The 24,262-nt window shown below is 38.9% G+C and overlaps 1 protein-coding gene across 1 annotated transcript; it reads left to right on the plus strand.

Annotated features, from left to right (window-relative positions):
• Positions 1-10,941: 10,941 nt before the first annotated feature.
• ARF6 (ADP ribosylation factor 6) lies at positions 10,942-14,531 on the plus strand. The gene has a single exon (XM_053889389.1). The coding sequence runs from the start codon at positions 11,214-11,216 to the stop codon at positions 11,739-11,741; it is 528 nt and encodes a 175-aa protein (XP_053745364.1). The 5' UTR covers positions 10,942-11,213; the 3' UTR covers positions 11,742-14,531.
• Positions 14,532-24,262: the final 9,731 nt, after the last annotated feature.

A 24,262-nucleotide genomic window follows, 5' to 3' on the forward strand; every position in this document is an offset into this window, starting at 1 on the left:
ATTTTGAATATTATAACAATCTGGACCTTATTTAACTTTCTGTTTTAGCTGGCTTCCTCTCACACCTCTCCAACAGGAAAAGTGGAGCACCATCTAATTACCACCAGGTTAGGTAGTCCTGGTTCAGAAGTCCAGGTTCTTCACTCAGACTTTGTTGACACCCTAATGGGAGGCTCCTTGTTACTGCTGGGTAGGGGTGGGAGTACTGGCTTCCCACCAGGCTTCCAGTGATACCTCCCTGGTTGGAAGGGATACGAGTACCTCATTACTGCTCCCACATGTTTTTTCATTAACACTACACCACAAGTGGTGAGGGGTGTTGGGGATGAATGAGGTGTTGGGAAGAAGGGGTGGCCTTGTTACTATAAAAATACTGACTCTCCACTAGGACTTTTCTGATTCTACCCCAGCAGACAGAAAGGGGTGTCTCTTGTCAATGGACGTGGAAGTCTAGTTTTCCACGTGGTCTCCACTGACACCAAGTGTTTGCATGGGGCTTGTTACCCCCTGGTGGGGATAAAAGCCCCTATTCTCTACTCCACCTAGTGGTGGTGCACCTCATGAAGAGTCCAGCAAGGGTAGCAGTGCCTGGGTGGCTCAGTCAGTTAAGCTTCTGACTCTTGACTTTGGCTCAGGGCATGATCTCACAGTTCATGAGTTCGAGCCTAGTGTCGGGCTCTGTGCTGACAGTGTGCACCCTCTCTGTCTCTCTCTCAAAAAAAAAAAAAAAAAAAAAAAAAAAAAAAAAAAAAAAAAGAAAAGAAAAAAAAGAAAAAGAAAAAGAAATTCCAGCAAAGGTGGAAATCTAAGCTACTCACCTGGCCTTTGCTACCATGGGTAAAGGTAGGGCCACAGTCTTTTCTTTGTTGTTTGGCTGGAGTACAGTGGTTATTTTCCAAAAGTTTTCTGTCTTGCTAGGTTGCCCCTTTCCTAATCCTTTGGCTAAAGAGAGCATTCTTTGGTTAGAGTTTTTTGTTTTGTTTTTGGCATTTCTGACTTCTTAAGCTCCAAGTCTGGGATATATGAGGAAAAAGCAAACCCAGGGAACTCACTACCATGTCACTGCTTGGTCTCTAGTCCAGCTAGTCTGCTTTCTTCTCTCTGTCTTTCAGAGTTTTCTTATGCTTGTTGAATATGTAATGTCCAGGGATTTTTGCTGTACTTAGAGAGTAGAACTGGAAAAAGTATGTCTACCCCATCTTCCCAGAAGCGGAAGTCTATTGTATTAATTTTTATAATTGCCTTCTGTTTAGGGCAAGTGATGCTAATGGAAAAACTCCTCCAGTGATTCTCTGATGTCCTTTTCTCCTCCCACATTAAGATAACTATTGCTATAATGTATCAGAATACATTAAATTATTTTAAGAGCTCTGGGGGTGCCTGGGTGACTCAGTTAAGCATTTTCTGTCTTCAGCTCAGGTCATGATCTAATGGTTCGTGAGTTCAAGGCCCACATTGGGATCTCTGCTGTCTGCGCAGAGACCCCTTCAGATCCTCTGTCTTCCTCTCTCTCTGCACCGCCCCTGCTCATGCTCTCTCAAAAATAAAAATAAATAAAAACTTAAAAAAATTATTCGAAGAGCTCTATAAAGCAATTCAGGGAGAGGTCAAAAGACCAGGTTACAGACTTGTTTAGAGCTTTTTATATAATGAATTAGATTTACCAGTAGTCCACTCGTTCCCACCCTAATTCTAACGTGGTTTTATGCAACAGTGATGGCAGTTATTATGCATTAGATATTTGTATATCATATATAATTCTTCATAAGGCATAAAAGTCTGCAACTTTGATACATTTACTTTATTTTTAAAAATTTTTTTGCTTATGCACTACATTGTCATATTTTGTAAAGTTCGTACTTTTATTTGTAAGTAACAGCATCCTACTGGAGCTCCCTTTAGCAAGAAGAAAGGTAATTTTATACAAAGATACAGGATGTCTCATAAAACTCAAAGGTTGGTATGCAGACAGACACCAAGAAGGGCCTGGAACTGTGCACTGGAACCTAGGAAATAATCTGTTTTGTCTCTGCTCCTTTCTGTACATCTGTTTTTTTCTTCTTTGTCCCTGAAGACTAACTTCTGTCTGCCACCCATACTCAAAGCAGAATATGGCCGTGACCAAGTCCCTAGTTAGTAGGATATGGATCCACTGGGAAGAGACAGACTAATATGGTCCTTCTTCACATCTGATTTTAAATTCTCAGGAATGAGAATCTGATTGGCCAATTAGAATAATGAATCTACCTGTGGTCCAACTGGTATGACCAGAAATGTATGTGTTGAAGAGTCTCACGGAAAAACCAGGACTGTCAGCAATCTACTCTTATATTCCTGTGGAAGGGGGGCAGGTAGCTGTTTCCAAAGACATCCTATGCACCGGGCATAGGCTTATGCCTCTATACCACCCATATGCATCGGGAAACTTGTTCTACTCCTAGAATCTTTGATATACGGTTAAGGATGTGTCCATATCAAATTGTTATAAAGTCTCAGGTTAACCTTCTTATATAACCAAGGTTATTACTGGGTAAGCACGTTGAATTCATGACTTATAATGTCAAAAAGATATAAGCAGTGGAAAGACCCGTGTTTACATTTAAAAATGAAGTCCCTGGGTGCCTGGGTGGCTCACTCGGTTGAGTGTCCGACTTCGGCTCAGGTCATGATCTCACAGTTCATGGGTTCGAGCCCCGCATTGGGCTCTGTGCTGACAGCTCAGAGCCTGGAGCCTGTTTCGGATTCTGTGTCTTCCTCTCTCTCTGTGTCCCTCCCCTGCTCGCGCTCTGTCTCCCTGTCTCAGGAATGAATAAACATTAAAAAAATTTTTTTTAATAAAAAGAAATAAAAGAAAAAAATGAAGCCCCAATATCAGAAACTGCTTCAAGAATTCTAGAACTTTCCTTTTCCAGCAATAATCTAGTTAGTTTGGGAAGGTGGCACACTGGGTAGCTGACCTTCCTTCCACAGTGAAGAGACCACGAGCACTGTTGTCCTAGTTCACCAGAGAGGGTCATAGCACTCTAGACTCCAGTCTGTGAAATTGTAATGTTACCCTGAAGCCAGATTTTGGCTTAGTAGGTTTATATTATCTATTACTGTGGACACACAATCCAGTAGGTGTCTTTCTAAGCCTATTGAAACATAAATCTTTCTTAAAACAGAAAGGAAACAAACCCATAAATTTTGCCTAGATAAATCATTGTTAAATTGGTTATAGTGCAACATTTACCTAGGATTTTACAACCATTTCCACACATAAATTTTGGACACTGTGTTCAAAACTGTATCTTAGAATAGGACCTACTACAGACAGTTGTATACTGAAAGTCCAAAGGTACTCAACAGCAAAAACTGCTCCCTTGTTTGTTCTTGGTATGCCTATGACATGTACACAAAGCAAAATAAAAGAAGGTTATGGAGGAGGAAATCTCATCTTAATCTACCTGGTTATGTTTTTCTAAGGAATCTTTCCTTTCTAACCCAAAGCTAGGTTTGGATTAGGTTAAGGTATCAGTTTACAAGATTGGCAAGCTCCCTTTTTCAACACAATTATCTCCTTTTCTCCTTTATTCCTCCCTTCTTTTTCTTCTTCCTTCCTTTCTTCTTCTTTCTCACTCATTTTTATATTCATTCATTTGTTCTCTCTCTGAAGCGGCACTGTGTGGCATTTAAAATCATCTTATTTATTTGGTTTCTAATCCATAAACAGTTTTAAATTTAGTGGCTTACCACCTTTTCTTGAGATTTGGAAGATTAATTTTTTCTCTGGGTCCTGTAACATGGAAAGTTCTTCCATCTTTGCTTTCACCACCAACTTGGCCATTAGAAAGATCTCCTTGAGAAGCTGAATCCCTTACCAGCAAGTCAGGAAGTAAGACAGATCAAATGCAGAATACTATGGTAAAGGAAAAAAAAAAAAAAACTAATATAAAGAGCTAATATTGCATGATGTTTTAAATCAGTAAATCTATTTGTTTAGTACCATTGTGAGTCATTCATCAATCAGAGGTCAGCATTTTACTTACATGCCGTTTCCTTCATATATCTCTAACAACAGGAGAGAACTAACAAAACAGAAACAAAACAAGATAAAGCAAAAAACAAAGCCTATAAATTAAGAAATTTAAAGCTGGAACCACCATAAAGATAGAACAAGGTTAGTTTTAGCCCTCAGCTATTTGGTGTCCCTTGAATATCTTCCTGAAGAGCACACTATCCATACCAACACACAGCCATACAGTATGTTATTGTATAATAACAACACATCTGAGTAACTGATAGTACAGAGCCCGAAAACTCTTACTGTAAACACTACACACAAACTGTTGTTTTATCACTTAATTACAAAGCTTGGAGGATTCAGTTAAGCAATCTGAATGACTTAGCTGCTCTGTTCTTAAAAAAAAAAAAACAACTTTTTCAGAAAATCAATATTGCACTCTTTGTCAGTTTAGACAGAAATAATAATCTTGTTTTAGCTTAAAAATACTTTCCTGATACCTAAAACCAAATTTCTCACATGATATGCTTCTTTTTTTTCCCCCAGAGAGAGAGGGGGGTGGGCGCAAATGAGGGAGGAGCAGAGGGAGAAGGAGAGAGAGAATCTCAAGCAGGTTCCATTTCCAGTGCAGAGATGTGGGCAGAGATGTGGGGCTCCACGCGGGGCTGGATCTCACAACTGTGAGATCATGATCTAAGCCAAAATCAAGAGTCAGACGCTTAACAGCTGAGCTACCCAGGCTCCTCTATATGCTTCTTCTTAACAGGAAATGTTATGATTATCTCCAGGAAATGAAATGTTTCCCACTCCAACAATCTTAATTCAAATGGTTGATATAAAAATGATAGTCATGTACTTCCATGAGAAAAAACACAACTTTAACTGGTTGGAAATGATGATTCTAGAATTCTACTCATCTGACTCCATCTCCAAATGGCCACATAATGGTAAAATTACTAGCATAATCAGATCTCTAGTTTGCACAATGTTAAAGATTGTTTACTCATTTGTTTATTTTTTTTTTCATGTTTATTTGTTTTGAGAGATAACGCACAAGCACAAGCGGGGGAGGGGCAGAGAGGGAGGGAGAGAGTGAATCCCAAGCAGTCTCCATGGTATCAGCTCAGATCCTGACCCGGGGCTCGATCCCACAAACTGTAAGATCATGACCTGAGCCAAAATCAAGTCAGACGCTTAATCAACTGAGCTACCCAAATGTCCTAGTCAAAGATTTTATTTTTCATTCTTTAAATTAAAATGTTTGCCATTCAGCATTCTTATTTACAATCAAACTGACCATGGTTAACTTGAACTGAAAATAATTTTATTGGAAGTATATTAGGAGACCAAAGAATTGTCAGGAAGATTGTAGAGACAGAGAAAAGGCCCTGTTGAGACTATGCCACAGAAGAGTTTTCTGGTGCTTTTACTATAACACTTGTTGCCATTGGCACTTCTGCCACCATCTTATTGGACTCAGTCACTCTGGGCACTTGTCACAGCAACTCTGTAATTCTGAATCTCTCAAAATTCAAAGTCTGTAGTAGGACATTGATTAATTAAGTGGTTGAGCCCACTTACCCAAACCCTAGCTACCAGGGAGATAGGAAAAGGAATGCATCTATTTGCCCGCCTTCTTCTTCCCTTCTACCCAGTTTGGGATTAAATCAAATAGGAGAGGTATTTGCATACTGAGCAGCCAAATGGCAAGTATCCACAGACAAGTTAATCTAGAGCTTATGAATTTGATCATCCTATGGTTGCCAAGTATTCCATCTTACTTTCTTTTCATTGGCGCTGACTAGTTGAGAGTGGTTCCATTAATAATTCAATAACTTTGGCTATAATGTTAGCATATTTTCAGAATACTTTTTTAACAAGAATCTCAGAAATATTTATGCCTTTTTCTGACAGGTCTAATATCTTGGTAAGTTATACCAGTGATTAAAGTATTACTGCACTATACTATGCAAGAAATTGTGGGTGGAGATATGTATCTTGGGGATGAGGAGTAACAAAATAAGTAGAGTTCAGGATTCATAGACTTTTTAATGTGAAGGGAAGTTAGCAATTAGTTCAGTCGTTTCCAATTTTAGCGATACATTAGAATCACTCAAGGAGGCCTTAAAAAAATACTGGTGGGTAGAACTTCCAGCATAGATATTTTGACTTCATTGATGTGGGGTGGGACCCAAGCATTTATGCAGTTTTAAAATGCTCCAGGTGATTTAAATATGCAGCCAGAGCTGAAATCTATTGATCTAGTCCAGCTTACTGAGTTCACACAATTATTTGGTACAGTAGAAAAAAGAACACCAGACTTGGATCAAAAAAAATCCTAATTTGAATCTCCTCTGTACCATTTTATTCATCTTAAGAAAGTAGCTTACCCTTCTCAGTGGCTTAGCTCTTTCAACTCTAAAGGGAAAAAATAAATACTGCCCTAATCAACTAAGAGATGTCTCCATTGCAGAAATAGAACAAAATGATGATCAGTGAGGATGAATAACTTACCCAGGTTAAACCTAATCAAGGAGTGTTGGGAGTAATTTAAGGATGTCATTCAGCCTTTTCTATTCACTTGTGCCACTAGAACATGTTGCCTCAGTGTTTCTTTTTGCGGTCTGAAGCAGTGACTATTAAGCAATTTGCTAAAATATCAACTATAATTCAATGTGTTTTTAGCTTTATCATTTTCACCTTTAATATTGCTAAAAATGAGATGAAGTCTTCATACTCAGGCATAGCTCAAGGTTTTGATTGGAATATAACTTTTTTTCTGGTTAAAGAGGAAGAACTAGAAAGTGATTTAGCGAACACAGAAAGAGGACAAACGAGTGAACTATTATTTTGGTTCCCAGTGTCTCTTCAAATATTTTTAAATATTTGTATCCATTAAAGTTACCAAGAATACTTACAAATTAAAATTGTTTTCATTGTCTTAATTGGATTTTTTAGTTTTATTTTTGAGAGTCTTGATCTTCACTACGTTATCATCAAAAAATATTTGAGACTTGGGGTGCCTGGGTGGCTTGGTTGGGTGTCCGACTTCGATTCAGGTCACCATCTTATGGTTTGTGAGTTTAAGCCCCGCATTGGGCTCTGTGCTCACAGCTCAGAGCCTGGATCCTGCTTCAGATTCTGTGTCTCCCTCTTTCTCTGCCCCTCCCTCACTTGCGCTCTGTCTCTCAAAAATAAATGTTAAAAAATTTTTTTTAAATATTTGAGACTTTATTTTACTACATGCCCAGTACTCTGGTAGGGACTTAGGGTTCAAAAATGAAAAGGACATGAAACCTCTCTTAGAGAGCTTATAAACAGATATGTATAATACCAAGGGAGGGCTAATTCTCCTGCCTCAGTGTTTTGGTTGGAAAGGATTAGAAATTTTTCTAAAGATATGCTTTATAATAGCTTCTTATTTATTCTTTATTTCTACCGCTAATAGTATTCCTGGGGCTCTAGTCTTCTTTAAACTAGATAGAGCTCAGTGCTGGGTACGTCTAGACTAAGGGCTCAAAATGAAGCCATAAACAAGGGATGCTATCTTCCTCAAACAGGTGTGTAGTCTGACCATTCTCACTGTATGATCAGAATTGTCATTAGCACTGCACGGGATAAAAAGAAATATATGACTTAGTCATACAGAATGAATGATTAAGAGCTTTAGGAATTCAGAAATAGGGTAAATAGCATAGGTGCTAAGATGAACAGACTTGTTCATCTTATTTGAAAAGCAAAAACCTAAGCCATTTTTATAAGTAAATCTTTTTCATATAACATGGTATGTTAGTCAGGAATATCGTAAGACAACGTATGTGGTTGTTCAACAGATTAGAAATTATGGGGTTTTCTGAAAGGGGAGCCTTGTTTCTAAGTAACCTGGAGAAATCTTTTCATTTATAGGCTTTGAGTTAAAAAGCAAAGATCAATTTTTCTGTAGTGTTGGAGCATTCATTTGTGTTTAAAACTTAAAAGAGTGAAACAAGGTACATACTGAGAAATGTAATACTTTGTTTCATAAATGCATATTTTAGTTTATGTGTAAAATATTTCAAAGAATGGAAATAATATTTTTTAAATTTACTATTTTTGAATTGCTCTTTCAAGAAGAAATCAAGAAAATGTTTCATCAATGGTATGATTTAATAGTTGCCTAAATTGTTACTTTTTACAGATATTTTTGTTTTATTGAAATTCACTTACTTTTCAACTGCCATGATTGTATATACAAAGTTAAAATGTTCACTGTATTTTCTGGCCATTATATTGTTTACGATTATTACTTAAAATAATTTATTGTATGATGACCCACCCTAGATATCCAATACTCTAACCCCAGACAAAAATAGTATATCCCTTTCCTTTTTTGTTTGGTCTTATTTGTGTGGTATAAATGACATTCATTCATTCAAATAATGATATCCCTGGGGACATTATGTTGACAAAATAAGGTCTCTGCCTCAATGAAGCTTGCATTCTGGTGGAATATAAATGGAAGATGACTTTCAAAAATGAACTTTTTAGCCCTAACACAGTGCCAGTGCCAGGTAGATGCTAAGTCTTCAAGCTGCTTCTGTTTTTCATTACAACACTCCTTCCATTGAAAAATAAATCCAAGCCCCATCAATCTCCCATCAACTTGGAAAAACTGGAATCTGCTATCAAAAACTATTATGTTGGAATGCAACAAAATACAATCCCTCTATTTGCCACATATAAATATAAATATATAACAATATACATGTAACTATATAGTCAAATATAACCGTACTGTAGCACTTTATAAAGTACTTTAAAAATACTGTAATTGAGATTCTAAAGGATTGTGTGAGGTAGTCAGGGAGATAGCATAATGTGGGGGTTAAGAGAGGGTCCTGTAGATTCATGATTTAATCTCAGCTATGACCTCCAAAACACAATTTATCCTCTTTGTCCCTGAGCTTCCTCATAGGTAGAATACTAATAATATTCAAAGTTACTTCACATGGTTGCTGTGAAGATTAAAAATATATATTTAAAGTACAGTATTTAGTACAGTGTTTGCCATAACTAACACTCAATAAATGGTGACTGTTTTTGTTAGCGATCATTCTTTGTCTGATTTTATAAAGCAAATGAAGTTTATGAAGGTTGAGGATTCACAGCTATAAAACGCAAGGCAACCCTTTGAACTCTAATCTTCTCACTCCCAAAATCCTTCTTTCAGTTTTATGACAGCGCCTATTAAGGCAGATGGAAAGTAAATTAGACCATTGTCAGAATATTAGTAACTCCAGTAAGTTTATTTTAGCTGGAGCTTATAAGGTTATCATTCAACCAATCTACCATTATCAAGTTTAATTATATTGTTAAATAAGTATGTTATCCTATGCTGTTATAGCATCTTCCTTTTTAAAAAAAGCTATTTCCTGTTTTTCCTCCCCTTGGTTCATTTATTTTAAGCTTTCGCCTAGCTTTAACTCTAACTTTATCTCTAACCATTTGATACAAAAAAGGTTTCCTGAAGTCTTCCACAAACATTTTGTTATTTACCCTCCAACAGAGTACAAAGAGCAAGGTCGGCATTACACTTGGTTTACAGGTGAGATAACAAACTTAGCAAGGTTAAATGCCTAGATCCAGGCCTAGATCTAGTTAGTCTTTCTGATTCTAAACCGTATGCTAAGATTATTATCACTAGGCTTCTTAAAGTCAAGAGAGTGTGGGTGAGAAGTTACCGCTTATCACACTAAAAGGACGTAAATACTTGAACAGGAAAAGTTTTCACCTTAAAAAGCTGAAAATGCGCCAAGGCACGGGAGCTCTTGGTAACACTGTTACTTTTAAGTAACGTGGACCGGTCCTGAAGAGATATATAAAAGACAGGGCTCAAACACTCACAAGAAGTGTTTCATTGGTAACCCAAGCCTAGTAAAAGCGCCGCACTGTCTAGCAGATTCCACACAAAACACGGGCCTCCCACTTGTCTTTCAAGAAATGAACAGAACACGAGGGATAAGGGAGGCCAAGGAGTTGGGCGAGACGCAGAAACAGCAGGACTGTAACAGCAGGCTGTTGTAGGGCTTTCCTGGGAGACTGAGGACGCGCGACGGCTGGGGCGGGATGGAGGGAACTCGCGGAGCACCCGGCGGGCACCGACGTCTGAGAACAGGTCTGGAAGTAAAAAGCGTGGGGAGGCCTTGACCGCGGGAGCGGGCTGCCCGCGGCCCCACCCTGTAGAGCTCCCCAGTGGATTTGCTCCTCTGGTTCGAGGGGAATGGATGAGGAGAGCACGCGGAAGAGAAACGCAGAAAGTACTGGGGCCGCTATTGTAGCGACAGGTGGGCGCGGGCCAAAGTCCGAGTTTCGCGGGTCTAGGGTCTGGCCGCACCCGCGAGGCCTCCGAGCCGCCGTAGCCCCGCCCCCTCCGCGCGTGGCGCCCCTGACGCTTGGCGCGCGGGCCGCTCTCCTTACAGAGGTCGCTCTCGTTGAACGGTCGGCCTTGTTGCGCCTGCGTGATCGGGAGGGGAAGTGAGGCGGTTTCTTCGGCGCCTTTTCCGGCGGCGGCGGCGGCAGCGGCAGAGCTGGGAGGAGGAGGAGGTGGAGGCCAGAGGGAGCCCGCGCTCAGGGCGGCGGCTGGAGGTAACCTCCTGGACTGAGCTGGGCAAGCGGGCCACCTCGGCCTCCGCTCCCCTCTGGTGCTCCGCCAGTAACTCCCTTCTTCCTCTCTGTGTCTCTGCAGGCGGCGCACCAAGTTCCCGCGAGGATCAATGACCTGACGAGGCGCCGGAGCCGCGCTGACTCTCGGGTGGCCTGGGTCGGTGAGCCCGGTGCTGGTGGACCGGCGGGCGGGCCGGAGGGCCTCGGTCTCCCGCGGCGGAGTGAGGAGAAGGCGGAGGAGCGGGAACCGCGGCGGCGCTCGCGCGGCGCTCGCGGGGGGAAGGGCAGTTCCGGGCCGGGCCGCGCCTCAGCAGGGCGGCGGCTCTCCCGGCGCAGACTCAGGGCCCCGGCGGCAGCGGCGTCTGGAGGAATCAAGTTGTGCGGTCGGTGATGCCCGAGTGAGTCGCGAGCCCGGGCCTCTGCCCCGAGGAGGAGGCGACTCCCACGCAGGCCGCACGGGCGCCCTCGCGGCCGGGAGGCTTCGTTTCGGTTTCGCGGCGGCTGCGGCGTTGTTGGCTGAGGGGACCCGGGACACCTGAATGCCCCCGGCCCCGGCTCCTCCGACGCGATGGGGAAGGTGCTATCCAAGATCTTCGGGAACAAGGAAATGCGGATCCTCATGTTGGGCCTGGACGCGGCCGGCAAGACAACAATCCTGTACAAGTTGAAGCTGGGCCAGTCGGTGACCACCATCCCCACAGTGGGTTTCAACGTGGAGACGGTGACTTACAAAAACGTCAAGTTCAACGTATGGGATGTGGGCGGCCAGGACAAGATCCGGCCGCTCTGGCGGCATTACTACACCGGGACCCAGGGTCTGATCTTCGTAGTGGACTGCGCCGACCGCGACCGCATCGACGAGGCCCGCCAGGAGCTGCACCGCATTATCAATGACCGGGAGATGAGGGACGCCATAATCCTCATCTTCGCCAACAAACAGGACCTGCCTGATGCCATGAAACCCCACGAGATCCAGGAGAAACTGGGCCTGACCCGGATTCGGGACAGGAACTGGTATGTGCAGCCCTCCTGTGCCACCTCAGGGGATGGACTCTATGAGGGGCTCACATGGTTAACCTCTAACTACAAATCCTAATGAGCATTCTCCACCTATCCCCCGGAAGGAGAGAAATCAAAAACCCATTCATAGGATTATCGCCACCATCACCTCTTTCAATTGCCACTTTCTCTTCTTTTGAATTTGAACTCTGGAGTTACTGTTCTACGGTTGGGGGGGGGGGGTTAGGGGTTTCCTTTTTTTGTTTCTTTTTTTTTCCGTTCTTTTTTTTTTTTTTTTTTTTTTTTTTGCTTTGCGTTAGGAAGCTCTGATCTGACATTTGCCATGAACACAAAGTGCTAGATGCTCTTAATGACTTCCAGCAAATGGGATGGGGGAAATATAGCAGTTTTTGGTAAAGTCCTTTATAATAATGGTTTGATTTTTTATTTCGAGAGAATCTTTTTTGCAATGTATGCTTTTTTCCTTTTTGCCCAGTTTCCTTATCACTTGCTGTAGATGGCTTATTTTGCATTCATGCAGACTATGTTGCAAGTCTGTTTCATCTAGTAAACTGAAAATTATTGCTTAATCAAACTGCCGTTTGTCTTTTATATTTAAGGCCTTTACCCCTCCCTTCTGAGTTTTACCTTTAACTTAGTAATTTCAAATGTGACCTTTTATATCTAAGACCAGTGTAGTAAACTTAGCCTACAGTGGCAAATCATGAGTAATATCATTGTAATATGTTCCAGTTGCACATCAGTATGTTAAACAGGTAATGTAAGAAGTTTTTTGAAATGTCAGCTATTAAGTTCTGAAACATACATCATGCATGAGTAGGGATAAAGCTCAAGTTCCTTATTACATAGCCAACTTACACTGCATAAAGATACGAAAGTGTAACCCGTCAAGAACACAGGTTTTTTTTTTCACTGCAAAGTTAGCAACTTTGCTGTTTTCCCTCTTTTTTAACTTTAAAAGTAGACTTTTCCCAGAAAGTGGAGCAATAATGGTGTATGCCACACACAGATGAGATCTCTGTAGATATCTTACGTGACTTTGGGGCAAAACTGGAATATATATTTTACCACGTTTCGAATATCTAAGACCAATAGTTAAAAAAATTATTAGAATGTTTATTTTGTCCATTAATAAAGCATCTAACAATTCAAATTAAATACACCTTCTACCTAGTTGGAAAAACACATTCCTGTTTTCACGTTAGAGCAAGTGATTAAGCTGAAGATACAAGTCTTTTATAGATGAGTGATCCACATCTCCATTAATTAGAACACTGGAAAAGATGTTTTATGAAAAAAGTATTTAATTCTGTTTGTAGGATTAACTCATACAAAGAGTAAGTCAGATATCCTGTTGGTTCATTAATACACTATCTCCTTTAAGGAAGGAAATGTGATGAATGAATTATGTGTAGACTTGAGGAATGACAAAGGGGAAGTAGGATGAAGAAAACGAACCTACAGATGACAATGAATGTAAACTTATTTTTCTTCAAGGGTAAGCATTGTGCTCACTGGTGATATCCAGGTCCTAGCAAGATTACTTGCTTAGCTTGTTAGGACCGGTAACTAGGTTATGGAGACCACTATGATTGATACTTGGAACCAAATGTTAATGCTTGATACAGAATTGTGAGCAGCATCTGGTTCTCATATAGCCTTAAGGATTAATTTTAGAGATCCTCAAGGAATTAAACATAGGGAATTTAAGAAATGTAGACTGCAAAGGCAGTATACAGGAGAAGGTAGAGTGGGTTTTGTTCATGAGGGTGTCTGAAAACTAAAATGGAGCGGGATATCATGGTACATAGTTGGACAGTATTGGTCCTTCGTGCTTTGGCCATATTGTATAACGGAGCTTTTACCAAAGATGTATGAGAAGCATAAGGCTATAAAAAGTTAACTATTCAAAGTAAAACTCTTGACAAACATTTTACTTAAAGCAGATGAGAAAAGGTGCTATGTTGTAGGCTCCTGATGGTGCAGAGGGATTTTTGAATTCAAAATGCAACTAAGGTACAGAGTTCTCAGTTTTGCTTTAGAAAGATCTCTAGAAATCAAGCTGACAGACACATCCGAGAACATTTTAGTTGCTTTTAAAATTCCCAAAGCTCCACCATAAATTTAATTCTTAGTGTTTTAAGTGATTGCATTTTAAAGGTATATAAACATGGGTTATACAAATATCAATGCTATAGTAACATCCTTAGACAAGACAAGCACAAAGGTATAAATGCCTAAACTGGAGGAAACTTGAAACCCTCATCTTAATTCTTAAATGTAGTATTTCTAACTTGTGACAGACAGATTGATAGGCAGCCATTTTTTTTGTGTTTTAAAATACCTGGGAGCATAGTTAAAATTTTATACATCAAGTGATTGCTATTGAATGTTGCAGGTGAGATGTGGTGGTTACTTTTAGTTTATTTGAACTGTCTAACTGAAGGGGGGAGGGGGGAAGCAAATATTTGAAATTTGGAAAACCCTAAACTTTTTGGTAAGAACTTGTAATTTTCATTTACATTTTCTTGAAGGATATAAAAGGTGGATAATTGATGTAGTTAAATTGAACCATAACTATTGGTAATCACGGGGCAGGTAATTGTAGCCTGCAGAAAAAAGTTACAATCTAGAATTTAAAAAAGATCCTGAAGTTTTTGTTTAATTGCATCAGTTTCTGTATTTATGTGAATTTATAAACTGCAGTAAGTTTTTGAATGAGGTTAATCTTGTCTAATATAAGTAAATGAGTCTGTAGACTGTGATCTCCCCAAACTAAAAAGTACAGTACTTGGAATTGTGTTCTTTATGGTTGTAGTGTTGGTAAAGCACTAATATGCAGAAAATAAAGGAATTACACAGTGCAGTTTCTCACGTTATGTTACTCGTTTGGACTAGATTAAGTGGGACATGTGGTGTGTTGGGCCATGTTATTCTCCAGGGAAATATGGTATAAATGACTCAATTTGGGAGTCACCTAGCTTTTATAAGAACAAAAAAGATTCAGTTTGGTTTTTACAATGCTGAGTGTATAAAAAAGTTTTGTACTGATTTAATTCCACCAAACTTACTCTGATTTTATGATAATTTAGGACACAAAAGCACTTGAAAATAATTTTGAAAAATTAAGCTTCTAAGCAGTTTCTATTCTACCATTTTCCCCAAATCACAACCTTAGTGTTTTTAGGAGTAGAGAATTGTATCTCTAAAGAATTGGCCTACAGAGTTGTCCTAACCCTTGACAAATGACTTTTAGATTTTAAAGTTTGTCTTCTAAACCCAAAGTTGCTTGTCTCCTAAGAATGCCTGAATTGTAGCCATTTAGAAAGTAGGAGTAGATGAAGAATAACTTGTTGGATAAAAGGATTTTTTTTAAAACACATTTCCTTTTCCGTAAGCATTCCCTCTTATATCAGCAATTTTTATAGCTTGATTTTAGAATGTCTTAGTGTATTCTCTGGTGTGATTTACTCCCCACATTAATATTAATATATTTAGTACTGTGATTTACTAATGGCTGCCAAGTATCAATTTATCAGTGCTAGAAGTAGAAAATATTTTTCTCTTTAGTGGGTTTTTATGTTTTTCATATGTTTAGAAATATAATAGCCATGGGCCACCTGGGTGGCTCAGTCGGTTAAGCATCTGACTTTGGCTCAGGTCGTGATCTTGCAGTTTGTGAGTTCAAGCCCTGTGTCGGCCTCTGTGCTGACAGGTCAGAGCCTGGAGCCTGTTTTAGGTTCTGTGACTCCTCTCTCTCTGCCCCTTCCCTGCTCACTCTCTCTCAAAAAATAAATGTTAAAAAAAAAGAAACATAGTAGCCATAATCTGAATGGTGGTGGAGCTTACTAAATTCCCAGTTAACCCTCAGTATCTTGCCAAGTATCTGTCAGGGTATGGTAAGACAAATCTTGTTGCTTGTAGGGAAAAATTGTAAAACCACATACAACAATTAGAAACTTTTTAAATTTTTTTTTTTTTCAACGTTTTTTATTTATTTTTGGGACAGAGAGAGACAGAGCATGAACGGGGGAGGGGCAGAGAGAGAGGGAGACACAGAATCGGAAACAGGCTCCAGGCTCCGAGCCATCAGCCCGGAGCCTGACGCGGGGCTCGAACTCACGGACTGCGAGATCGTGACCTGGCTGAAGTCGGACGCTTAACCGACTGCGCCACCCAGGCGCCCCAACAATTAGAAACTTTTAAGTCTGCCTAATCACTGAGCATAATGCATTTGGAGTATAACCTTCAATAGAATTTTTTGTTTATATTGAATGCTGAAGACAAAGTAGGAAAGATTGCAATATTAGGAAGTTTATGAAAAAAAGAGAATGGTGGGACATAGAACTGTAGAAGAGGTAAAGTAACTTTTCCCTGATTTGCTAAACTTTAAACTTGCCAAACTAGATTAGTGAGTTCAGTGGGCAAGGAATACATACAAGTGAGATCAAAGAGGCAGAACAAGTCTGTAGAGAGGTTTAGGAATGACAACTGAAATATGTTATAAGTAAGCTAAAGTAATGGTAACTTTCCTGGGAATTAGTCTGTAAGAAAAACCATTTTGTGGGACAGTAAGAAAATGCTTTAATTTTGAATTTTTTTTTCCTCTAAAATGTTTTATGACTACTTGAAACAATTTTAAAAGCAAAGTATTTGTCAATCTTGTCCTTGAAAACTTTTCTACTAGTTAAATTATTTCATTTGGATATATATCTCCTCCGTAGTATTTGTTTTATAGTTGCAAGAGTAGATTTATTTATTGAGAGCCTACTGATATACCTGCTACTGGTCTAGGTACAGGAGATCCATCAGTGAAAAAAATACAATATCTGCTTTCATGTAATTTATGCTGGTGGGGGTGGGGTGGGGTGGGGGGAAATGACAAAGATCAAATAATGACTTAAGCTATGTAAGGTGATGTACTATGTATTACATAGTATGTTATATATATATATAGGAGGACAGGTAGGAATGTCTTCAGAGGCCTTATTGAGAAAGTGACATTTGAGCAAATACTTGAAAAATATCAGTGGAATTGACATAGTAACAGAAAGGTAATACTGTATGGTATAGAGCAGGGGTGGGGAACTGAGCCTAGGGCAAATGTGGCTGTGACCTGTTTTATAGGGAGTAAAGGAATTGTTTTTACATTTTTAAAGGATTTTTAAAGACTGAAAAAACAAGGGTGACTAGGTGACAGTAGTTAGCCTGAAAAGCCTGAAATATTTACTATCTGGCCCTTATTAAAAAAGTTGGTTGACCCCAAGTCTAAACCCCAGTTTTTAAAATATTACCAAAATATATAGGAAATCCAGCAATCCAAAGTAAAAGACCATGGTTAATGAATGAATGAGTCTTATCAAAACTTTAAGGAACAGCACACACAATTTACCACACTTGAACATTTAGTGATCCTTGAGACTTGTGATTGAGTAGTCTAACCTGGAGGTTTTTTTCTCTGAAATTTAAATGTGTGGAATCAGTAGTTTTTCAAGTTCAATTTTAACATTCTTTAAGATCTTGTGAATCATTTCATTAAAATTGTTTCCCTTATTTTTATGGTAGTTGTGCTGGTTTTTGGATATAAGTTAAATGTGTTTCCCTGTTGAAGGGCCCTTTCCTCCAGATAACCTAGATTAGTTTGGAATAGGTTCAGATAACATCATAGAACGGACTTTTATTCAGTTGGTATTACTGTAATCAAGTCCTGAGTCCAGTATTTTATATTATGAAACTTTGTAAGAGGAAGTGTTTTGTTGACTTGGAGACTAACATATCACAGGATATTTGGTTTCTTCTGGTGTTAATTCCTCCAAGTGATATAAAGTAGGAAATTCACACATGAATTATTTCTTGCCTAGAGAGTTGTTCTATACTGCTTACGTGGTAGAATGTAAGAATCTGTAACTGTCTTAAAAGAGAAACTAAACAATAATTTAACAGGAGTTATGGGAGTAAATTTTATGGAGGACATTTACAAATGGGCTTTAAAAAATAAAAGCACTTGTAGTTCATAGAAAGATCTATGTGAAGCTGGATATTCATGACCATAAAAACTCTTTCCCATTATAACTAAATAGACTGTCCTGAGAAGGTCATAGCATTATGAGAGGGGGGAAAACCATTAAAGGAGTTACAGAAGCAGGGATTTAGATCTTTGATGTTTGTTCTAATTTGGCAAACTAAAGTGCTTTTTCTCTATATCTTTATTTCTAAGTCAGTTTTGTAAATAAGTCCTAGGTTGGAGCTAGGCCTAACGATACCAAATTGGGGAACATTCTAAAAATATTAAGAGTTAGCATCTTTTGAATGTTTGCCACGTGCCAGACATTGTTCTAAGCATTTCATGCATATTCTATTCATCCTCACCAAAACTTGGGAGAAAAGGCTCCCATTTTATAGTTGAGAAAACTGAGGCTTAGGAAGGTATATGTTAATAAGTGGCAGAGCCAGACTTTGGACTCCAGCAGTCTGTGCTATACTATGAGTATGGCTGAGGTGAACCAGTGGTTAACGATGTGCTTAATATTTTGTGTGTGTGTATTGCTTATGAAAAGGTTACTTTGAGTAATATAATTTCATGTTTGTCCATCACCCAGTTTTGAGTCCCTATATAATTTGAGCCTTCTGTGTAATGGAGAATGTAGTATTGGACTCTGAGAATTATTTTTTTCTGTAAAAATCACATGTGACTACTTGGTAGATTGCAAATTTTACAGATCGTCATGAAAAAATAAAAGTTAGTTTTCGCCGAGTTGATTATTTGCATGCTTGTTTATACAGAGCCTCCTTTTGATTTGAGAAAAAGGTTTTAGAAAATTTAGAGTGTACGATTTACATTGTGTTTCTACCTAATAAATTCACGACTACAGACATTTAGGTGTTGTTTAATAAGTGAATTTCTTGCTTTTTAGATCCTATTGTAGCTCACTTTTTGTATGTGAGATTTACTTAAAGAACATTATATCCTCCTATCAGCAAGAACCTGGAGCCTAAGGTTACCTAGAGTGCTTTAATAATGTACTTTGGTGTTTAAGCCAGGACTTAAGAGTAAAATCTGATAATTTTGCTAAAATGCAAGATGCCATACCGAAAAATCCTGTTTTGTCAGTAATTTCTATTTGAGGTAGAAATTTAAGGCTAGGGAAGACATACGCTCGAAATGTTCAGTCAGTTATCAAGTGCTCTATCAAATACTAGACAGTGCAAAGAAGTATTATATTGTGGGCTGGAATGGGCTAGGGAAGGCCAGTGGGAATTGAGTTGGACCCACAAAGGGGAATTATAGCATTATTGATTGTATGCTCACCGTGTGCTAGGCACTGTTCAAAGGGCATTATTTGCACTATCTCACTTAAAATGTGTAAGTAAAAGTGCATTGGTGGTATATCATATAGTATTTAGGAGATGGAGAATAGACTTGTCTGGCTAGGGTTGCCAGATTTAGCAATTAAAAATACAGAGTGCCTTGGGTGAAGGAGAGTGGGAGGCACAGGCTTCCAGTTTTGGAGCGACTAGGTCATGGGGATAAAAGGTGCAATATAGGGAACACAGTCAGTGGTATTATAATAGCACTGCATGGTGACAGATGGTAGCTACGGTTGTGGTGAGCATAACATAGCATATAGAGTAGTAAAATCACTATGTTGTACACCTGAAACTAATAGAACATTGTGTTCAACTCCAATAAAAAAAGTAAAAGGTGCCCAGTGAAAGTTCAATTTCACGATCTTTAGTACAAGTATATTCCATGCAATATCCTAAAATTATATATAAAATATTATTGTTTATCTGAAATTGAAATTTCACTGGGTGGCCTATATGTTATCTGCAATCCTTTGTTTGACTTGAGTGGTAGAGGAGGAGATATGGTTCAAAATAGAAGTTGAAAACGCGGTTTTTAGAAGGCCTCAAGAGCTAGAGCAAGTAGTTTGGACATTTTTGTGTGTGTGATGTGAGCCACTAAAGTTTTAAAATATTCCCATAGTAGGAGAGACTCACAATGTTTAGGACTATTAAATCTAGTAGCTTTGTGTAGAATCCTCAATCAGGGTCATGAATAGAAACTGGAAGAAACAAATCCTTTCAAGAGACTTAATTCAAGAGAAAATGCAGACAAAGTATAGGATACAGAAGATGAGAAACAAGTGAGATGAAATAAAATGGTAGACATACATTACTTGTGGAGGGAGAAATAATTAATGATTTTGATCCTTAATTTCTATGCAAAAGATAATGATGACATCATTGATAGAAAGAAACCAAGATATAGAGCACCTTTGAACAGAGACACTTTAATAATTGGGTAAAATGCTTCATTTGCAATCTTGATATTAAGTCTGTTAGGCATACTCTGTTTTGTAATTATTCTGTCTTAGAGCATTTTTGTATAATATAAATATAATGCAAGCTGCCAATGTAATTTAAAATGCTTTAGCATCACACTCTAAAAAGTAAAAAGAGGGATGCCTGTTTGGCTCAGTCGGTTAAATGTCTGTCTCTTGAGTTTGGTGCAAGTCATGATCTCACAATTCATGGGATCTAGCCCTACATCGGGCTCTGTGCTGAAAACATGGACCCTGCTTGGGATTCTCTCTCCCTTTCTGCCCCTCCAGCTCATGCTCACTCTCTTTCTCAAGATAAATAAATAAACATTTAATAAAATTTAAAAAGGTAAATATAAACAGGTAATATATATTTTAATGTTTTATTTAGGGGCACCTGGGTGGCTCAGTCAGTTGAGTGTCAGACTTGGGCACAGGTCATGATCTCCCAGCTTGTGACTTGGAGCCTCGCGTCGGGCTCTGTGCTGACAGCTCGGAGCCTGGAGCCTGCTTCAGAGTCTTTGTCTCCCTCTCTCTCTGCCCCTAACCCACTCGTGTTCTGTCTCTGTCTCTCTCAAAAATAAATAAACATTAAAAAAAATAATGTTTTATTTAACCCAACATATCAAATATATTATTTCAATGTCACTAGTATAAAATAATAAGATACATTCCTTATTTCATGCAAAATCTTCAAGATGTAAGTGTATATTTTATACTCGAAGCACATCTAATTTCAGACTAGCCGCATTCCAGAGCTCAATAGTTATATATGGCAGGTGGCCATCATATTGAACAGTTCATTCTTAGAGGGTGGTTATTTCTAATACCATGCCTACAATTTCAGAAACTGTACTAGAGAGTACCAGTTAAGATCACTGCAATATGATGAACCTTCTAGGCCAGGGATTCCCAAAATAGGGTCTATGAGCCAAATCTGGCCCACTGCCTGTTTTTGTAAATAAAGTTTTATTGGAACATAACCATGGTCATTTATTTGTGTATTGTCCAAGTCTGCTCTTTCACACAACACAAGACCATACGGCCCACAAAGCACAAAACATTTACTCTCTGGCCCTTTATAGAAATTTGCCAATACCTTTCTAGATCCCAAACTAAAGTTTCAGGGATAAAACACATACTATAACATTTAAATGAGTTTTCAGAAATAGTATTGAAATAGTTAAAAGGTAATGTGTATGTATATTTATCCATTTATTCACCAAGAATGTATTTACTATGTTCTAGGCACTGCAGTAGGCCCAATAAACAGGAATAAATAAATGTCATTAATCTTTAAGAAGGTCATAGTTTCGTTGAAAATAGGGATGCATCCATAGATAATTACAAAGATGTCCTATAACACATGGTGCATTGAGTGTACACCAGTGAGACACCTTTCTCTGGCTAGGGAATGGGAGGTAGAGGAATGGAAAGCTGCAGAAGAGGTCTGTCTGAGGTGAATTTTAAAGGATGAATAAGAATTATTCAGAGAGGAGGTGATGACATTTTAGTCAGCAGAACAGTTATATGCAAAAGTCAGGTGTTAGCATAACACCATCACGAATTGACAGCTTCTTATGCCTGGAGCATAGGATGGACTTGTATTAGATGAAGATGGAAAAATGGTCAGGGGCTGGATTATGAAGTGCCTTCGTTTTTTATAGGAATTTTGGATTTTATAATTTGGGTCCTGAGAAAACCTTGTGGGATTTTTAAGCACAAAATCGCATGAGACTTACATTTTAAGGTGCTTACCAACTACTGTAAAGGATGAATAAAGGTCCTAGGCAGGAAACCTATTGTCGACTAGTTGAGAGAGATTTCCCTAGTTGAAGCAATGGGTATAGGGGTGAAGAGGAGAGAACATATCTGAGAAATATTTGAATTACATTTTGCAAAGTATATTCTGTAGAACACTGATCACCAAAGATAATCCTTTGGAAAAAGGCTTCCAAACTCTTTGGGAAATGCTTCATATTATATCTGCATTTGAGAGTCACAAGTCACGTTAGCAGTATATTGAAGGGTCTTAGAAGTCTTGCTTTAACCCAGCATTTCCCAAGCTCATTTGATCACAGAACCCTAATAATTTTTTTAAAAAACTATGCTGTGGAACAAAGATTCATTCCAAGAACTATAGTTTAGGAAACCCTATTTTAGGCAGAATCACCAAGTTTTGGCCAATTGAATGAAAGGGAACAAGGGAAAAAGTCTACATGAGCGACTGTTAATGAAAATTAACATTTATAAAGACAAAAATTAGAGGGAAAAGAGCAAGTTTAAAAGCAGGAGGCCCAGTTTTGTCAGCAAGTTTTGGGTGCCTATGGCATGGACATCTACATGGAGATATGCAGTAGAGAGGTCAGGAGACATCTAGTCTACAGATAGAGGTTTACGTGGTAGCTTGTAAATGGGTTCTTGAAACCACAGATGGTAGTGAGATTTCCTGGGAGAAGAATGAAGAGCAGAGGATATGGAAGACTTCCCGGAGGAACGCTGATGTTTAAGGGGTGGGTGGAAGAAGAGGGTATTAACAAAGAAGACCCAGAAGAAATGGGAGAGAATATCAATGACTTCATATCCTACAGGGAGATCAAGAAGGTTGAAGTTCAAAATGAATTCTTTAGAACTGACATTAGAAAGCCATCAGGACCTTCCTTAGGGATATTTGAATGAAGTGGCCAGAAACTAGTTTGCAATGAAAGAGACAGGAGGCAGTAGAGAAGCTGCTAACAGAAGGGTTCCAAAAAAGCTGGGGATTAAGGGTTGATAATAGATGTTAAGGATGTGATAGTCAGCGGGAGATAGGTGCAAAAGTTTATATAAATAAATAAATTAATAAATAATTAAATGTTTTACACGTTAATATACACTTTAGTATACACTTAAATATAGAAGGGTCATTTAATTTTCAAGACATTATTTCAGGTAAGCGTTGTACGTATTGATTGTGGAGGGTGGAATACGAAATGAGGAATATGTGCTCCCTATCACCAGTTTCCTAGAGGTAAGGAAAATTGGAAAAAGAAGCCATTTGAAAAATGTTAATCTCAATTCCTTTAAGCTGCTCTTTTTCCATAGGTAGGGTTCTCCTCCTGAAAATGCCCACAACGAACATGCCCAAGTAATTCTAGTCCCACGGCAACTACGGTTGTAGATGGTGCCATCCCTGTCTCTCAAATGTAGAAAGTAAGCCATGGTGGCCATGGCCTGTCCAAGAACTCATAGAAGTTAGTGATATAACTGAAACTCAAAATTCCTTTGTATTATTACTCATATAGTCATGGAGCGAAATTTAAAAGATTTTCTTTTTTTTAAAATGTATATTTATTTTTGAAAGAGCATGAACTGGGGTGGGGCAGAGAGAGGGGGACAGAGGATCTGAAGTGGGCTCTGTGCTGACAGCAGAGAGCCTGATGCGGGGTTTGAACCCATGAACTGCAAGATCATGACCTGAGCCGAGGTTGGATGCTCAGCCGATGGAGCCACCTAGGCGCTCCAAGAATTTCTAATATGTAAGCATCATGCTGATTAACTTAACCCCTATTTAGGTAAAATATAGAGTTTCCAATTTACTATGAAACTTCTCTTAAGATTTGCAAACCGAAGTTTAATACTGTCACCATCAGTTTTGAATTTTAGGATATTTTCTTCCATGATTTAGGGTTAGAGGGAAAAAATCTATAGGATGACAAAATGGAGTATAGAATTAAATAATGGTACACATTATTAAATAATTTATGTGTGCCTGCCAGTGTGCGACTGGCTTTAAATGTAATATTCACAACAGACTAGCAAAATAGGTGGTATTCTCTTCTATTTTACAGATAGGAAACTTAAAGCACAAATGTAAGTAATTTTTTTTCTTTCTTCTTTTTTTGTTTATTTATTTTTGAGAGAGACAGACCATGAGCGGGGGAGGGGCAGAGAGAGAGGGAGACACAGAAGCTGAAGCAGGTTCCAGGGTCTGAGCTGTCACCACAGAGCCTGATGCAGGGCTCCAACCCATGAATCGTGAGATCATGACCTGAGCCAAAGTTGGACGCTTAACCGAGTCACCCAGGCACCCCAGTAATTTCTTTATGATACCACAGCCATTCCATGGGAGAGCCTGTATTCAAACCCAAGTCTTGTTGAATCCAAAGCAATAGCCTTTAGGAAAGGAGGATTCTAACAAACTGTAATAAATTATAATTTTTTAACACTGAATTCAGTAAGTCATGGTGGCTGTGATCCAATAATCTGTCATCAGTCCAGTTTATCAGGAATA

This window comes from Panthera pardus, unplaced genomic scaffold, assembly GCF_024362965.1.
Source record: "Panthera pardus isolate Hobbes unplaced genomic scaffold, ASM2436296v1 HiC_scaffold_24, whole genome shotgun sequence".
Classification (NCBI taxonomy): domain Eukaryota; kingdom Metazoa; phylum Chordata; class Mammalia; order Carnivora; family Felidae; genus Panthera; species Panthera pardus.